This window comes from Akebia trifoliata, chromosome 8, assembly GCF_017979445.1.
Source record: "Akebia trifoliata isolate Shusen 1 chromosome 8, ASM1797944v1, whole genome shotgun sequence".
Classification (NCBI taxonomy): domain Eukaryota; kingdom Viridiplantae; phylum Streptophyta; class Magnoliopsida; order Ranunculales; family Lardizabalaceae; genus Akebia; species Akebia trifoliata.
The window spans coordinates 5,639,623-5,658,880 of NC_141382.1; the positions used below are offsets into that span (position 1 = coordinate 5,639,623).

Consider the following 19,258-nt stretch of genomic DNA (forward strand, 5'->3'; position numbering starts at 1 on the left):
TTGATGAGGATGATCATTTCTATGATGAGGAGATCATCCTCACCAAAAATCAACTCAATTTGAAACTTTTAACCTCGACGAAAGGGGTTTACAAAAAATGGACAGTCCACAATTCTTTAACTCATAAATATGGGGTTAGAAGTTTTAGAATTAGTTGATTTTTGATGAAGATAATCTCCTCGTCATATAGATCTTCTTCACCAAAAATGAGTTCAATCCGAAATTTTTAGCCCACATAAGATAAAACATGTTGTAGATATGTGTACACGGATTTATATAGGGAAGCGTTGGGAGGCCCTAAAGAGAGTCAAACATTTTTCAAAATAGATGTTAAAAATTTCGGAATTGGCTGATTTTTTTTTTTTTGTGAGGATGATCTCTATGGTGAAGAGAACATCTTTACCAAAAATCAGCTCATTCCAAAACTTCTAACCCTAATTTACAAGTTGAAGAATTGTGGACCGTTCGATTTTATAAAAAATCAGCCCATTCCAAAATTTCTAACACTTATTTTGAAAAATGTTTGGCCTTTAAACACTTCCCCTATGTGTACGAATTCTTTTCGCACCTCCATGCCAAGAAAGTGCAAAATGAAGTCACTCCAGCACAGCTCTTTTAAGCTAATAGATTATGTGTCTTATTAACGTGGCTATCTCTCAGCCATTAAAAGAGGCTGAAGTGAAGTACAATAAAATCCCGCCACAGAGGATCTTCTCTCTAGTGGAGGGTAGGGATTCAGGTTGGAAGATCATTCGCCATGTGGTAAGAAATTCAAAGAATGCAATCAGACAACTTATCAACCCAATTTGTAAATACTTGAATGTACAGGGGGCCACATTAAATAAGAATAATGATAAATTGACTATTAAAAAAACACTCAAAATTCACTCAATAACTAGTAGATATTTTTCTTGTGCATCCAAGGGGAAAAAAAAAAAAAATCTATGATTTTCTGCACATGCCACGTCACTTGAGTGAATTGTAAATTTCATGTTTTTTTAATCAGTTTATCACGACTTGGGAGCTTTTTTCCTGCTTAGAACATCTTTAAAATTATAGTAATGATTTTCTCGCTCCCCCACTTGGCATGCTCAAAATACTCTCTTGAAGTGGCATGTGTTAGAACCGATCTTTTTTTCCCTTAGGAGACACGGTGCAGATGTGTATCTCTACTCTAACACATGTCATGTCAGGAGAGTATATTACCTGTGGGAGTCAAATTATCACGATTCTTAAAATTAAAATTAAGTGGGTTGAATGTCATTCCAACTCCAAGCACGACCATAAATACAAAAGATAATCCGAGTCTTTTTTTTATTTTTTTACTCACTTTGACTTTCCTTCACATCATCCTACAAAATCATAATGAACAATGATGAATACAAGCAATAAATCATGCGCTGTTGATGTGTTAAGGGCATAAAATCACAAATCTTTTTCCTTATATGTCCTAAAGAAAATGATTTATGATTTTGTGTCTTGGCCACATCAACCACGTCCAGACCATATATGATTTATCATATTCATTCATCACGACTCAACATAAATATGTAGACTTTGTAACTTTGAATCTTGACGCAAGAGTGAGTGAGTGAGATTATCACGACTCTTAAAAACAAATAACTTTTGCATTTTTAATGTGTCCTTCGTCCTCAACAAATAAATTTTGGCCAGCATTACTCGACCTCACAACCACATGAGTTGTGGACTATGTTGAAACATTTTTAAGCAAAACTGTGGGGATCAGCTCAACCCACCTATTTTTAAAAGGTTTTCCGTAAGTTAGAAAAGAGTCGTTCTGGAGTGACATTAAAGTCACATCGTTTCACACATTGCTGACGTGTCGATATTCTTCAGCATTTTCCTTGTTTTTCTTCCTATAAATCCTAGGCACCCCCCTCCCTCTTTCTCTCAGTAATACTAAGACCTCTCTCTCTCTCTCTCTCTATCACACACACACACACACACACACACACACACATATGGAAGCAAAGCTTTCTCTACATGGCAAGGGTCTTTCCGGTGCTGCCAGGGTTGGCAGAAATCTGAACCACAAAGCAGAATGTTCTCCAATAGTCCTTGCAATGTTGACAAGGCCAAGAGACAAGATCACCAGATTAACAAACACCACAACTGTTTATAACGACAACTGGTTCGATCGAATTGCCATTAATTATCTGTCCCAAAGTCTCCAAGTTACTACAGGTTCAGTTTCTTTCTCTCTTTTAAACTACTATGGGCCATGCCATATCTTTATTTATTACAATTTTAGTCTGATTAACAAAAACTACTTCAATTCTAAGATACTGAAGACGAGTTGTAAAAAATTTTATTTTATAGGAATGAAAAATGGGAAGAGTGGTTATGAAAGCTTAGTAGATGCAGCCTCCGTTGTGTCGCGAAACTTCAACACCAAAAAACAGCAAGAACTGGTGATTCAGAGTTTGGAGAAAGCCATCCCACACTTCATTCTCTCTATGGCAAGTTCCTCTTCTTCTTCTTCTTTATAAACGTGACAAATAAATTTTTTTTGAGTTGCCTCCTTTATTAATTACTGAAATTAATATACCTCCTTATATTGAAAAGTTAGGGTTTGTTTAACTTGATTATGGACTTTATTATATATGAAAAAATTAATTAGAGGTGAAGATCGTCCTAATTAACTATGTTCATGATTCATGAGCAACAAACCTTTTATCGTAACGAAGAATTTCATTTATGCATGGGATTTTTGAATATTTGATGAGAGATGGGAGGGGGATATAAGAATAATTCAACTAAGAAAAAAAATAAAATTGTTGGACTAAGGCCCTATTACAATTTCAATTTGAATTTTTTTTTTTTTCTTTTTGAGAGGAAGACCCAATTAAGAGAAAGTCGACGGAGATTGAAAATAGATACGAATGCATTTCAATACCAAAAAATTGACTTAGACAGAGTTAGGACGGAGCTGGTGGGGGCAATTGCCCCCACATAACTTTGAGACACCCCTATATTTTCAACTAATTACATGTCGCATTTGTTCTCACTCCCTCACTTCTCTCCCTATTTGCCCTCACACCCTCACCTCCCTCTCTTCAAAAATTTTTTTTGAGGACTTTGCGTCTTGATTGGGCCTTCTCATATATTAATTAAAAATGACTTAAATATCCTTTTCTTTAATTTCTAGCCAAAAACCTCTGAATTTCTCTTTAAAACCATTAATTTATAAGTATTCAACTATACAACAAACCATAGTTGGCCCATAATAAGAAAATCTTGGCTCTGCTGCTGAGGAGGTACCTCATATTTATCTTTTTAACAAAGAAGGTAAGTCTAAAAAAAATAACCATTGTGAATTACTTTTGTTACTTATCTTTGCTTATTTGTATTATTTGTGTTTGGATGAAGGACAGATCAAGACATTTTCACCACAATCTAAATTTACAAGAGAATATTTTGCAGTCTTCACCACCATCTTTTTCGCTTGGCTGGTTGGACCCTGTGAGGTAGGAGAGCTTTATATCCAAATTATAGCCACTGTTTATTACCTTCAAAACTAATACTTATTTTTTTTCTTAAATTTTTTATTTAGGAACTAATAAGATCAAAATCAAAACACATTCGATGATACCATTTTCATTCTAATTTTTCAATCATAAAATAGTTTAATTTCTAGTCTTTAATAAGGCTTCCACTGTTTATACTTGCATGATCATGGTATGAAATCATGAAGTCATCCATATTCGAATACCACTTGTGAGAATATTCATTAGTAATGGAACCCATTCAAGGTAGAATTATCATAATTAAATTCAAATATAAAATCATAAATAAATATAACAAAATTTCAGATCTAATTAAATCTGATAATTTTGATCATTCCATATGTTGATGTAAGGCTGATTAAAAAGTAAAATAAATAAAGTGACATTCTCTCTATATTGAACTGGCATAAGGTCTAAAGAAAATGGCTTTATGAACATAAATTTATGAACCCAGGTGAAGGAGTCAGAAATAGAGGGAAGATTGGAGAAGAATGTGGTCCATGTAAAGAAATGCAGGTAACTATATTTATCTTGCTCTAAGCTAATAAGTACACAGAGAGATTAGATGGATTTATATCCATGGATGTGAGCGTGAGAAATCTATGATAAAACAACTTGATCGACGCTCATGACCGTTCAATCTATAATTGCAGCACCAACACCACCATCATCATCATTTTTATTTTTGTAGATTTTTGGAGGGGACTAATTGCGCGGGAATGTGTATCAATCTCTGTAAGCTGCCCTCACAGAAGTTTATTAAGGAGTCTTTAGGAATGCCAGTCAACATGGTACCCAGTAAGTATTTAATTAGCTTCATAATATTTTGCTTTTTGTAGTTATTCAAATTAGTCAAACAAAGTAAATTTACATACATTTTATGATTCCTACCTTTCAATTCTTCTATGTTAAGATCAAGCTCACCTACTAATTGTTGCCATTCATATAGAAAAATAGTTTGGCCAAGTTTTAATTAACTTTCCATTAATTGAACGGTCATGATTAAAGGAATTTTAATCAAACACATAGAAGGCTTATCATGTACTCATTTAATAATCATGTCAAAAACTTAAATCCAAACCCGACACATTTATTAAATAAGTAACTTGACCTGACCCATGCTTCTAATATTAATTGAAAAAATAATTTTCATTTCCATCATCAAAAACACAATATCATTATTAAAAATAAAGTCACGCAACCATAAATCAATATCTACCAACATAAATTAAGTATCACAAAACATAAACTAAGTTTCATCTAAAAAAATGTATCACAATCAATTAAAGGGACGAGAAAAGAAGAAAAAGAACATGGTTAATTTGATAAATATCTTAAATACCCTCTATATTTTATAAAAGTTGAAAAAATGTGTTTTGAAAAAGTTTTACGAAATTTTAGAAAAAATGGGTAATTTAAAATACCCTTAAACAATTGTTGAAATTTGAAATATGTCCTATGTTTCATAATTTAAAATAACACGTTAATGACATAATAATTTAAACGTGTCAAAACAAGTTAAACGGGTTGACGTCCCTAACCCATACCGCCCCATTTAATAATTGTGCTAGACAAATTGACACTATCATGACCCAAACCCAATTAGACTAGATCCAAACCTATTAATTTCGTGTTATTTTTGAGTCGTGTTATGATTGCCACCCTTAAACAGAAAGATGGCTTATCAAGTTCTTTCCAATTATTAGAAGGTGGCATGTGTAAATGCACATGTATCAAAAGGACTTATTTATAATTTAAAATATTGACTGAAGGGATTTTTTAATATTACATATTAAAAATTGATATTTTTATAATTTTGAAAACTAGCAACGTGATTCTAGAGTAATGGACTGCAATTTTCTTGACTTTTTACCAAAATGATCTTAATTATATTAAATTTAAATTTAAAGTTGGGAGCATTTGTTGGATCCAAATTTTGGTGTGGGACCATTTCTACTAAGCTTCTCTCATTATAATAGTAAAAATTAAAAATTTAAAAAAAAAAAAAAACTTATGACATGCCACCTTTGACCTTGTTGCCCCTCCACCTCAACTTCTTATTTTTGGTGAATATTTGAAGTTTCCAAGCTGATGACTTACGCCCCATATGACATATATAGTTCTTTTTTAGATTAATAAAAACTAATATAAATACCGTCATTTTTAACTTGTACTCAAAACTATTAACTTTTCTTTATTTTTAAAATTAGCCATCTTCAAACTCTTCAACCTTAAATTAAGGCAAATTAATTTTAATGTATCCAACCTCATCTTCAATCTATTGTTTTAACCTCACCTTAATCTCTCATAGAAAACATTAGAATTTTTTATATATATAATCTCATTATCATCTTTATCAAAAACCTTATCTTGTCATTTAGGTTTGGAGTCTAATGCATATTAATCTTAAGTTTGAAGACTAGGGTAAATTTTTTTTTTTTTTTTCTAAGAGCTTGAAGATGATCGATGAAGAGAAAGGCAACAGGTGGTTTCAAGTTGAAAACTAGGTTTTGAGGTCATTTTGCAGTAAACTATTAGAGAAGACCGAGGTGAATATGAGATACCCTATATTTTTAAATTGATGATATTTCGCCCCTTGACATAGCTTTTCTAGCATAGGTTGAGGACAATTGATCTAAATGCCCTTTTCCTTGACAAAAAGATAAAAAACATTGAATGTGTATAATTGTATATATTCTTATACCATCAACTCAAAATGATTAGACGTTTAATATAGTTTTATGGTTTATTGGGAACACATTTTTAATTAGAGTCATGATGATCGGACTCTCTTTTTTGTACGCTCTCTTCATAGAATCATAGATCTTTTGCTTTGGAGATACACAAGGACGAAGGTTTATGATTCTATGAATTGCTAGGTCAAAAAGTGTACAAAAAAGAGCGTTAGATTATCACGATTCTTATCATTATTACTTGTTCAAATTGATTATAGTATAGAACCACTTTAGTACCGACAACCATATATGCTCATATGTCAATCAATGTCTTTCTTAAAATAGTAATTTTACTTTTGTTCAAATATTCGTCAATTAATCCCTAAATGGGTTTATGATAGAAAAGAATAGACTAGCACATCTAAAAAATGCTAATTATCTTCCTAAATGTTTCAATATAAATATAAAAATTATTATTATATTTTTTCAATAGTACCTTATAAGCTAGATTTCCTATAACCAAATAATAATTTTTACAAAAAAGAAATTTTTTTATTATTATCTCTCTCTCTCTCATTATTTTTATCTAACAAATTAGAAATATTTACAATAACAACAGCAATTTATAATAATAATAATAAACACTCGTATATCCTCAAGTGGGTAACTATAATCTTACTCACCACCCACCACATCAATCAAACAGTAGATGCACTAGATCATGGAGATGGAAGGCCCATCATCTCATGGTGGATCCCACTAGTAAACCATTTAGGGTACAAAGAGATCCATCAACGACAGCTTATAACATGTGATGTCACGCATCTAATTTTCTAGCTGTTAATTATGTTGATCTGATTTCACGTTCTCTACCAATACCATGCAGATTCATCCAATGTACACTTTTCCTCCCTCCCATGAAACCATTTTCCATCCATCACCCAATCTTCAACTAATCACTCATTACAAAGGTGTCCCCACGTGTCATTCAATCACGTACATCCATGATTTAAAGTTTCGTACCATCTTTAAATATTTCAACTGGGATTGGGAATGATATGATGATCTCGAAATATTCAATGTTTCAAGAATGTTTTTATTTATCTTGAAATAGTTCGATCGATTGTCTTCTGACCGAAGCATTGTCTCATGATGAGATGTTAAACTTTGATATAATTAATAATATAATCTTTCGCAACACCACCTAATCAAAAGTGTTAAGCTCACTCCTATACACAATCTTCTTTTTTAAGTAGTAAGTGAAAGTGGCTTTTGAACCCAGATCATGGTATCTACACTCAAACTTTAACCAACTTAGTAAAAGCTAACACCTTCGATTTCATAAATTAAAAATTCGGCCAAGAATTTTTTTTTCTAGACAAATAAGATTAGACCCATGTCATGATATTAACATTCACAGACTTTAATCAACTTAACAAGTTGAGCACCTTCATACACTCAAATGTGTGCATAAGCTCATCCTACAATTTATCTTATTATAATGTTTTTTTTTTTTTTTTTTTTTTTTTTTTGGAATTATAGATTTCAATGATATGAGCTGCGACATGATATTCGGTCAGGATCCTCCAGAGGCAAGTGACGATCCAGCATTGAAACAACCATGCTACAAGATATTATGTAACCAAGATCACCCCCTTTATTGCATAATTTCCCTTTGATATTTTTGCTTGCTAACCCTGCAAAGTGGGGATTTCTTATTATATATATTACATTTTATTTTATTTTATTTTTTGAAAGTAAAATAATTTTTTTAAAAAATGTATTTAAGTACTAATTAATATATTTAATTGAGTCTTCCTAGTCAATATGTGAGCTACCGAGTTGACTCGACTACATAGACACTTTTCATGTGTATTCTAATATTATTTTGTTGTGTGTTCGTTTGTGATGCAGGCAAAGCAAAGCAAAAACACAGTTCTGATTGTTCCAGTTAGTGTGAAACCAACGAAGGTTAAGGAATCAGACTCTAGTGATTTGGTTAGGACTTTGTCTCCCTGTCTAATCGGATATCCGTCATGCTAATGTAATCACACTTATAAAGACCATCTGATCAAAAAATATTTGACATAAAAAACACCGAGTCATGAAAACCCGATTAGTCGATTTTGAATTTACCATCAGTTCGATCATGGGTAGTCATCTTAGGGAACCGTCAAGAATCAAGTTGAATAGTGGATTTGTTTTACATTGTAACTATTTGTAAAGATATTAAGTTGTTAAATTAAATATTTATCAATGAGATATCTAAAATTAAACATAACTTGGCTAAAATTTGATCCTAATTTTCTAAGGTTTTATTTTCAGAAGTTTGTTGGTATCAACCATCAAGTCAGGAATTACATGCTAGTTTTTTTAAAGATAAACTAGGGGTATTTGTATGGCTGGTTCTGGTTTCAAGGATTTCATGCCCAGAACCGTTGGGAGGTTTCTTTGCTGCCTTGATGGGATCCTGGACTGGGTGTGTATCTTCCTCCCCTATTATGTCAACTTCTCCTTCAACTGAGCCAATTAGCTCCCCATATTCGGAGAGAAACTTTGACTTGAATTAAGTGTTGGATATAAGGTTACCAATGGTGGACCCATAATCTATATCCCACCTAAGATTACTCTATAAATAGAACAAACCATGAAAGAATCTTCTGCTGTCTTTTCTATCACATCGAGGGCATGACAGATCGACCACTAAAATCAATAGAAAAACTCAAGATGTAACTGTTTTCGTGCAGTTGTTGAGGTCATTGAGTGTGGAAATGTGTGGTATTTAGGCCTCTAAATGGTCAATTTCTAAATCTTAGTCGCATGAAACAGGAGCAGGAAGCAGAAAATCTTACAAACAAGTTAATAAGATCATCATAGAAGTGTTTATGAATAATTATTAAGTTCTCGAAGACTCGATGGAATCATAATGACAGTATACAGCGATAACAGTTTTATTGGGTCTAGCTTATTGACAATATAAATAAAAGAAGAAGAAGCATCATGATGAGGTCTGGAGATAGCAGTGAGCATGTGGCTCAAGCAGAAAATTCACCACGAATCACAATTTAGAGATCTACAGTTCTACTGCAGAAAGAAAATCTGTTTGCCCGTGCCGTAGGTTTAGCGGGGTGAAAGAGGAAAAACAATAAATTTGGAAGGGTATTATTGTAAAAGGAGAAAAGAGGAAAAACGATATCAAAAGTTGTTGGGCTGTTTTTGGAAAAGGGTAGAAGAGAAAAGACAACAAAGTTGAGGGTCTTCTTGGAAAGGGAAGAAGAGAGAAGACAAAAGAAGAAAGGTCAATCGTCCTCGAGATACATTGTTTATGGGTATAAATCTAGAGAAAAATGAGTGGGATCTCCCATTGTGTTTTATTATATAAATATACTAGAGTTCACCTGTGCCTAAGGCATGGGCATCCTCTCTTGGGTTAAAGGGTAAATGCAAAATATAGTAAAGTTAGGAGAAGTGAAGAATAAATGAAATAAAGTGGGTCCTAAGAAACTATAACTATTGCTTGATGGAAAGAGTATTATTAAAGAAAAATATCGAGATTAAAGGGGTAAGATATGGAAAACAATAAAATGGCTTTAAGGGGTAAAAGAGAAAATATAATTAAGTTAAAGGGGGCATCCTCTTTCGCGTTAAGGGGGGTAAAAGTGGAAAAAAAATTGAATTGGAAGGGTATTATTAAAAAAAATTGATATTAAAGGGGGTAAAAGATGAAAAATAATAAAATGGATTAAAGGGATAAAAAAGAAAATATAATAAAATTAGAGGAGGTGAAGAATAAAGGAAATAAAATGGGTCCCGTGACACTATAGCTTAATGGGAGGTTTAACCCACAAAACTGTAGACAGGGGCGGAGCCAGGATTTAACTCATGTGGGGCAATGTAAGGGTAGAAGTTTTTTTGTGAGGGCAACGAAGATTGTAATTTTTTTTGTGGAGGCAATATAACAATGGAAACTGTTTTGTGCGGGCAACTAAGAGTGTAAAACAAATTGGGAGAGCAATAGTTCATTATTCACCATTATTATCTATTGCAATAGTTCATTACTCTAAAGAAGGTTTGAAAATTCTTATGGGGGCAAGTGCCCCCATTGCCCCCACTCTAAATCCGCCCGACTGTAGATAATGGGTGGTTTAGTTGATTGGACCTTTTTTTTTTTTTTTTTTTGGATAGTCAGAAGAATAGTCTAGGGAACTTTCAAGAAAAGAAAGGTATACCATTTACATTAGATTGTTATGATCATCTGATAAGAATGTTTTCAACAAAGGAAAACAGATTCAACCTAAGATAATTGAAGGACCAAACAAGTTCGAACTTGATTGCAGAAGGGAAATAGAGAAGAATAATCAAGAATCTATGGATGTGCGAAACCATACTATTTGTATCAAAAACAAAAGTGAAGTAAAGTGCTACCAACACATACAAAAATTTAGGATAATGAATGTCAACCACTGATACTCTCCAATTCCATCCATGAAATAAGGTTTTTCACGGTCCAAAATCTTTCCGAGAAGTATTAGAAAGTATTTAGGTCTAGAACATTCTTAGAAAAATTAGTGTAAGCTCGCAAATATAAAGGTGTACACAGGATGAGTCCAGAACTGTCCCAAAGTAGACAATGTAAAGTTCTAGAGTATTTTCGAAGGCGTGTGAAGTGTAACACCCCCCCCCCCCCCCCCCCAAAGGTGAGGCTCACTAAAAAAATGTAAAAACAGCTGATGCATCCTCAAGGGCTTCGAAAATTTCTAGAAAAAGATTCTGGAATTTGAACCTTTAACTTCAAAATAATTTGGTGGGTCCTCTAATTTTTCTATTTTTTTATATTAATTATTTATATATAATAAATTATTTAATTTATAATTGTTCTAAACTGTTTCACCAACTGTTAAATCTTTTCGACTTTGCTTCAGATCAAACTTTCATCATCCACCATTCAAATCTACCAAAGAGAAACTCATTTGTATCCATTTTACAATCAATGCTTCTATATACACTCTCAAGTAAACATTCTTCTATCAGAGTTTGATTGGATTATTACAACATTAAAACTAGTCTAAAACTCTAACTAAAGCGAGGATTGGGTGTTCGCACGATTTCCGCAAACGGGAATGCACAAATTTTCTAGCTCCTGAAACACGTAGCCTATTTGCTTCGTCAAGGGGTTTATCAATCCAAAGTAGTCAAAAACAAGTTTCAAATAAAATTTCCATTACTGTTGTTTTTCAAAAAGTTTTGGCTTTAGGCTTTTAGCTATTCCAAGGGCCTCCTAAAAGGTACTCTAAATATTATACATATCAAGTGAGAACACTTTGTCCAGACAAGAAGTAATATATTTTATCAAGTATATTTAGATCACAAAAAAATGTGTTGGAATGATCAAATTTCACTATAATTAAAAGAACATATGAACGTCAAAACTCATGTGGGTAGTATATATTGTAGGAAAAAAAACAATCTCTGCCAATTAAATATAATAAGCTATATACCAAACCTGCCTCAGTTGTCCAGATCATGCAAGATGGGGTTAGCTTTAAGTTGCTCAGCCAATTTCTTTAGAATATCCTTCATAAGTACCCCAAACTCATCTCGCCCTAATTCACTGTCAATTTTCTTATTGTCCACATCAGCAAATACTTCATCATAGAGGAGTTCCACCGCTTCATTGGTCGCTGATGGTAATGGCAGGCTCAGTATTGGTCCATTTTTCTCAAGAAAACCCCGTATTCCTTCTGTGCACCCCTTTTCATTTTTTCCGGCAACCACGTCTTGGAATATTTGCTCTATCACATTGTTTAATTCCTCCTCATCAGCCAAAAGCTGCATTTTTTTTCAACGTTTAATTAGTATTTACAAATGGTCATAAAACCATAGTTCAAGGTTTTGTTCTGTTTTGGAATTTTTCAGCTGAGACCAGAACGAAACATTGACCTTAAAACATTGAACGTTTGTGGTGATCAAGAAATGTTTCAGAATGCTTCGGTTGAGACAATTTTGGTTTTTTTTTTTTTTTTTTTTCCTGATTGAAACATTGCCTTGAAACGAGATTTTAAATGTTGCCTACAACCAATACGATATGATAACCCCAATGCTTCAAGGATCAAAATTCACTGGATTTTATATATGAAAAAAAGAAGTGAGAGAAAATAAGGATAGAATGGTGAACCTTTCTCAGCTTAGAACCATTGACGATCTTGACTTTCTGCATGATAACAACATGCCTTTGAGCAGCCAATGCATCAGCCAAGTCTTGTAGAACAGGCTGGAGTAACTGTGCAAATTGTGCCTGACCTAATTCTTCATCTCCCTCGGCTCCATGTTTCTTTAAAATGTCATTTAGAAGAGAGAATTCTGGTATACCACGGAATATCAAGTCATAAACTTTGTCAAAGTTGTCAGTTATTAGCATGGAACTCGATATTGCATATTAGCAAACACATACGTCTACAATTTGTTATGGCTTTTCCATCAAATTATATAAGCATATGTGGACACATTCGGACAATTCCACGCACAATATGATAAATTATATAGTAAAGTAAACAGAGTTTAAAAAAAATTAAACATAACCATTGCTATAAAAAAAAAAAAACTAAAAATATGAATGGTAACACTTGCCTAAATATATTTATTTGAACCAACTTATGGTTTCATACTTATAATGATTTCCATGTTTCATCTGAAAAGTTCAAAAAAAAAAAAAAAAAAAATATTAGCTGCCAATTACCAACAATTTTATATTGGATATTTTCGAATCCAACTCAAGAATACAATCAAATCGAGCCTGACAAGTGATATTGGCAGTGCAGATTCAGGACCAACTAGATCAATAGTGTCTCCACCATACGGCACAGTAATATGAAGCCACAACAGAAAAGATCGTGGTGCATCCCAATAAGCTGTTTTCCTACTTAGGAACAACCACACCAAGACAAAAGTCACCAAAACTAAAGACTAGCATATCACAATAAGGTCTTTTGGAAATATCATGGCTCGTCTGAGTCTTCAATATTAACAAATCTACGTGACTTTTTTCTGTTTTATGTTAAATTCCCAGTCACAGCTGTGATATCTGACAAAACCACCATAATCATCATCACCCTATTGCTGTCTCAGTTGGAGCACCATTGGAAACTATTTTCACTGCTGCACTACAAGTTTCAAACCTGCACTATAGGATCATTTAAGAATGCCACAATCATGACTGAGCTGCTCTAGAACAGTATTTAGCTTAAAGTGTCTTCATGTATTTAAAATGAAAGCACATGAATCCTCCCATCCTCGTACTTACTACATTTTTTTCCGCAAGTCTTTGTCTTATATTTTTTCCTTTTAATTGATTCACTAATTACACTCTTTAACTATCACTCTTCACCATAAAGGATAAGAAAGAGTTAAGCTCATAAATGGGTGAGATAACAAAATGGACAAAGATGGAAGAGAAAAGCTTGATCAGTCACAGGCTCACAAAATTTACAAAAGATGGAAGTGAAAGCGACATTGTCAAAATGGCTAGGAAATTCAACGTGTTAAACTTTGCAGGTTGCCTAGGCACTGAAAAGGGTCACTGGTGACTAAGGCAGCCCATAAATTAGGGAATTTTGAACAAACTAAATACTAACTTCAATTCTGTTATTTTGTTAAATGAAGTTTGCTATGTCAATATTGCAATGTAAAGTTGAAAACAAAATAATCAAAGGTTCACTATTGAAGTAGCTATTTTAAGTAATAAAACTGGACCAACAACCGTGTAACTACCCAAGTTGCAACTTATAAAAGACATGACTACTAAGGCAATGAAAATAAAAACACGGATAACATAGGTACTTCTGCATAACACTAGTCACTCTCTAAACAACCCAGTCAAAAAAATTGAGAGAATGTTGGGTTCATACATTTCAAAGATATGAACAGGGCTCTAATGGGAGAGTGACCATGGAGAAATGAGGACAAAAGCAACAATTTGTAGAGAAGGTGGTGGGTAACAAGTCTGGTAGCAACACCAATAGGTAGCTTCCCACCCAATATCCCAAGATCCTCTTATAAGATTCAGGCGCGTGAAAGGAATAATAATGCTCTGAAGCATCTTTAGTGGAGAATCCATTTCAGTCCTGGTATTGGTGATTCCATCAGATTCTAAGAGGATGTATGGTGTGCGAAGCTTTCAATGTATTTGTAATTTTCCTCCTATATTCTATCTCAGGGTGTAAACATCCTGGCCGTGCTTCTTGTCATAGTTGGGGTGTTTCTTTTCTCGAAACAAGAAATCAAAGAGTGTAAGTGGAATTCCAGTGAAAAATTCTCCATTAGGTCATTCTGCAGACATTTGACCACATTTGCCATCTCCCCTTTTCCAGCAGAACCTTTATGGGGGTCTCCAATTCCAAATAAGGAAGCATTTTTTTTGTTTGTTTGTTTCAGAGTCCACTGATTTAATATGCAACCTTATATAACTAGACGCCATGTGGTTTGGATTAAAGAAGATGCGATCATCTTTAACTTCAAAGTTGAATCTCTAGCATGTCTCTCAATCATTTCTGATGATAGCAAAGTCCTATACTCAAGCATGCAAGCTCACTCAAGGTCTCCACAAAAGGCCATTGAAAATTATTTTATCCTAGTGTGCAACATCAACCACTGTATTTTATTCGGAATGCACAGTGACTTTATGGATAGTCGAATCAACTAGCAAGTTAACTATGGTAGGAAAGTAAGCTCCTCGTAACAAACCTGTGCACTAAACCATTTTGCATTCTCTATATAATGACTTTGTTAATCCAGCTGTGGGTATGAGACCCCCCCCCCCCCCCCCCACACACACACACGCGTGTGCGCACTCACACACACGTACTCACACCTCAAGGATTGCTTAAACAGAGGGTAATCATCATGAGTATAAGGGGACTCCATATAATTTTATTCATTGATTCCTGTTCAATAAATCCTTTAGAGAGAAACCTACTCTCAAGCTCCACCAATCCAAAAAGAAAAATTGCATTCCTCATTTCTCTATTCCCTACTATTAGAACACATTTTTGTTATTTCTCTGAAGGAGAAAAAAAGTGAAAGAAGCAAGTAATCCCAGATGAGTTTTACTACCAAATCCTCCTGATGCATTCATGAACCCTATTCACTCAAAGTATCTAGAAATCAAACCACCTCAAAAGGCATGATTTGAAAAAAAAAAAAAAAAATCATCTCTTAAACACCCATTTATCCAAGAAAATATAACACCCCGTAACCCAAACTTGAATGATGCAACCTTCCTCCTAAAGGGACTTCACCTACATGAAAGGAGGGACTTCTCTATTGTAGCAATCAACATTCTCAATGACATACAGTAGCTTCTTGCCCCAAATAAACCAATTGTATGCTATTGGATTCATGGTTCAAAATTTCATGACATCTTGGAATGTTACAATGGAAAATTTTAGTTTTGGCTGAGACCAGGATGAAACACTGACCCCAAAACATTAAATGTTTCAGGAATGTTTGGATTGCCTCAAAATGTTTTGGTCGAGATCATTTTGATCTTTTTTCTTGACCGAAATATTTCCTTGGAATGAGATTTTAACCCTTAATTGGGTTACAATATGATATCACCTCCACCTTATGTTTTGGTTTATATAAATTATAGCTTCAGGCTACATATTCATGCATTAAAATAACAACATATCACATATTCATCATCTCCTCGTTCCTTCCATCTTCTCCGTCTTTTTCTTGAAGAGCTTATCTAAAACAACCTCCATAGGTTCCAACGTGATTGTAAACTTGTAAGCACATTTTTAGCAATTGTATGATCAATAGGCCTTGAATTCATCCATGGGGAGCTAATAGAAGAAATAAATTTGCAAAAAGATTATCAATATGTATACATTAGATAAAAAAAATGTCCTAGAGGTGATTGTTTTATTACAAGTGTTTAACATTTTTTATCCACTAATTGAGTTACCAGCCCCAAAAATGAATTTAGATTGCATGCTAAAATACATAATCCACACCTCCATAACCCAAGGAACTGGTTTTAGATATGACATTAAATGATGTAGGTAGGGAATCCTTGTTGAATATATCACATTTTTATCGGTTATTGTATATTTTTTCCATTTATATTGAAAATGATATGTTAAAAGGCCTATATGTATTTTAAATTAAAAAATAGTAGAGAAAATAGAATTATTTTGACCCTTGCTGATCTAACTAGGATACGAAAGACTTTAGGGATGAAATCGTAGGGAACAGTCTGAGTAACGATGCCAAACTCTGGGTGTGCTCCTTTACAAGAATAACATTTACTTATTAAAAAAAATGGTAAAGAGAGGTTATTTGTTCTATGTTACCTGGATATGGGTACAGAACCAAGTGTTGGATTTACTTGACCGCCACATCAACATATTAAATTTTGGTTTTGGTTTCTATTTCGGCTATAGCCTAGAAGTAAAAATATTCTGTAAAACTATTTTGAGTAGTGTGGAAATTAATACAATTTTCATTAATGGTGGATATGTTGTGGAATTATGGAAATATTGAGAAATTCCTTATTGAAACTCTGTAGAGATGATTAAACAGACAAGAAAACACTTTTGTAAGTCATCAAAATACAATAAACAACCATGTGAAGTATGGAAACGAAGATCAATAGCATTCCGCTACATGTTGGAATTAGTATTTAAGAGCCTAGCCGTCAAAAACTACAATATTCTGAATGAAAATGAGACTAAAAATGTCACATTATGCTCGCTTAAATGAACAAACTCTTAAGTACTACAGTAACACATTATTATATTTTTAGTTTTTCTAATATTTATGAATAAATTACTGATATATCCAAGTAATTAGAACATGGACTATTGTATGTGCGTGACTTTTATCAATCTTCCATAAGGAGTCCAAAGTGTGTAGATGCAAGCCCCTTTTGTTGGTATGTGACAGTAGAATTAAGATGGAACGATGCATGATTTGCTTGGCGGTCAAGGTGCAATAATCAGAAACGGAAATATGGTGTTGATATTGGCTTTTGCAAGTTGCTAACCTTCTTTCTCGTCTCTTTTCCATGACCTAGAAGCAATCAAAAAGGGATTGGAATTGGCGGTAATGTTTGGATGTAGAAGGATTAAAGTGGCTTCAAATTTCCAGGTAGCTATTCGTTGCATTATTATAAAATAAAAATAAAAGAAAAAAAATAAGTATATAAATATATAAAATTAAAAATTAAAAGTTAATTCCATTAAACAAATAAGTACAGAACATAATAACTCCAACTTATTCGTCACAAGTATAGCCACGAATTGGCAAATAAATGACCAGAAATAATTCCTACTGTAGTTATTATGTTATGTGCTTATTTGATCAAGGTAATTAAATTATAATGTTATTATTTTATATTTTTATATATTTTTTTTTATTTTATTTTTATTTTATAACAATCTAAATTAATCAAATAGGGTGATAAATTTTTGGCATCTTTTTGTCATCTTGTCAAGAAGTTCAGCTTCTTCTTATAGATCATCCTAGTAAAGCTTGTTTGTACGATTAGGGAGGATGCTAACAGCTGCTCCTATGTTAAGATGTCATCAAAATAAGGGGATATATAGATATCTAACTAAGCATAATTCATTTCTAAAATGAATAAATATTACATGTAATTTACAAGTCCTTCCTACGAGCCATTGTTGATTTTTTTTTCCTTTTTACAAGCAATTCTATCTATGCCATTGATGAAGGACTTCTTCCTTACAGTGATTAGCAGTCTCTCTACAAATTCAAGAAGAGGTAACTGACAAGGTTTAAAACCTCGTCTCAAGCCAATGTTACGTTCAAGGAAAAACCCGATATTGTCTCAACGGATACATTCCCATAACGTTTGATGTTTCATATTGTATCGGCCAATACTGATGATACATATCGATACGATGAGATATTTTGAACAATGGAGATCAATACTAAAGTGAAATCTAATGAAAGTTACCTAGCAAGTAATCAGCTCTTCTCCCTATTTTGATAATAATTAAAGTCACCAATTCACCAATAGAGTACATAAGAACAATTGAAGGCCAACACCTTATAACTATCAAAAATTTATCAAAAAAAAAAATTATAGCTATCAAATGCTTGCAATTAATTTCAATTACAAAGTATGGATCAAAGAAACAGGAGATTACCTAAAATAGGAGGAACACCCATTTCAACCCCCATATGAACAAGAGCATTCTTGATCTCATTTTTTTGTATCTTTCCCTTATCCTCTGTATCTAAATCAGTAAAGAGATTCTCCGCCAACATCGCGAAATCGTCTTCGTCCTCCAAAAAAAGCCGAAGTGGATTTCCATCCAAAACCGATACTATAAGTGGATCATCTAAGTGACAACAAACTCAATCTCAATAACTGAATCAAAAATCAAAAATCAAAAATTTAAGAACTTGATCGATCAGATTGGATTCAAGTTGAATTTACCTTCTAATTCATCAGCGATAGCGATCACGAACTCTCGGAGTTTCGAAGAAGCTTCTTCGATGTCGAGTTGTGCAGAGTTGAAGCTATCTACATCGATGTTAATCCGTTTAAGTGCGTTGTACTTTAGGGTTTCGGGCAATGAGAGGCCGAAAATTGAGGAGGAAACTTCGGATTCTGCAATCTTGAGAAGCTGAGCTCCTGTAAAGGCGCCTTCTGTGTTGGGGAGACGATGATCGACGTCTCTGAGACGGGTTCCGTCAAGCACCGTTAAACCTCCGTCAGTCATTTTTAGAGAGAGAGAGAGAGACAGTAAAAAAAATCAAACGAAGACCGCTGAGGAAGAAGAAATGGAGACGTTTCGCTTGTTTTGTTTTTTTAATTGAGGTGGGAACTGGGAAGGTTGATATTTAAAATAATGCCCCCTGGATTTCTTAAAATTACAAAAATACCTTTAAAATCCATGGATCGTGATTAATAATGATTAATTACCAAATAGTGGTAGTAATCATGTCCAACACTGAAAAATGAAACGTGGTACGGCCCACTAACCCATGATTTTCCCACTGGGTAGGGTTGTTAGTGGATCAGAT

At 33.5% G+C, this 19,258-nt stretch overlaps 2 protein-coding genes across 2 annotated transcripts; one reads left to right on the forward strand and one right to left on the reverse strand.

Annotated features, from left to right (window-relative positions):
* The first annotated feature begins 16 nt into the window (after positions 1-16).
* On the forward strand, positions 17-8,392 carry LOC147395688 (beta-carotene isomerase D27, chloroplastic-like). The gene is made up of 7 exons (XM_086453017.1): positions 17-2,205; positions 2,341-2,480; positions 3,396-3,488; positions 3,982-4,043; positions 4,219-4,325; positions 7,745-7,840; positions 8,117-8,392. Exons 1-7 carry the CDS (start codon positions 1,983-1,985, stop codon positions 8,155-8,157), a joined length of 762 nt encoding a protein of 253 aa, XP_086309143.1. The 5' UTR covers positions 17-1,982; the 3' UTR covers positions 8,158-8,392.
* A 3,138-nt stretch (positions 8,393-11,530) lies between these two features.
* On the reverse strand, positions 11,531-19,017 carry LOC147395689 (calcium-binding EF hand family protein). Its single transcript, XM_086450880.1, has 4 exons — positions 18,669-19,017; positions 18,376-18,570; positions 12,378-12,562; positions 11,531-12,031 (listed from the first exon to the last, which is right to left on the reverse strand). Exons 1-4 carry the CDS (start codon positions 18,952-18,954, stop codon positions 11,711-11,713), a joined length of 987 nt encoding a protein of 328 aa, XP_086307006.1. The 5' UTR covers positions 18,955-19,017; the 3' UTR covers positions 11,531-11,710.
* Between the last annotated feature and the right edge of the window lie 241 nt (positions 19,018-19,258).

What these genes read in the sequence shown, in the direction of transcription:
- LOC147395688 (XM_086453017.1), top strand. Translation starts at nt 1,983, where the DNA reads ATGGAAGCAAAGCTTTCTCTACATGGCAAGGGTCTTTCCGGTGCTGCC. An exon ending in AAGTCTCCAAGTTACTACAG is followed by an intron (nt 2,206 to 2,340) that starts GTTCAGTTTCTT and finishes TTTATTTTATAG; the next exon opens with GAATGAAAAATGGGAAGAGT. An exon ending in GGCTGGTTGGACCCTGTGAG is followed by an intron (nt 3,489 to 3,981) that starts GTAGGAGAGCTT and finishes TTATGAACCCAG; the next exon opens with GTGAAGGAGTCAGAAATAGA.
- LOC147395689 (XM_086450880.1), bottom strand. Translation starts at nt 18,954, where the DNA reads ATGACTGACGGAGGTTTAACGGTGCTTGACGGAACCCGTCTCAGAGAC. An exon ending in GGGTGTTCCTCCTATTTTAG is followed by an intron (nt 12,563 to 18,375) that starts GTAATCTCCTGT and finishes GTGGTATACCAG; the next exon opens with AATTCTCTCTTCTAAATGAC. An exon ending in ATGGTTCTAAGCTGAGAAAG is followed by an intron (nt 12,032 to 12,377) that starts GTTCACCATTCT and finishes AAAAAAATGCAG; the next exon opens with CTTTTGGCTGATGAGGAGGA.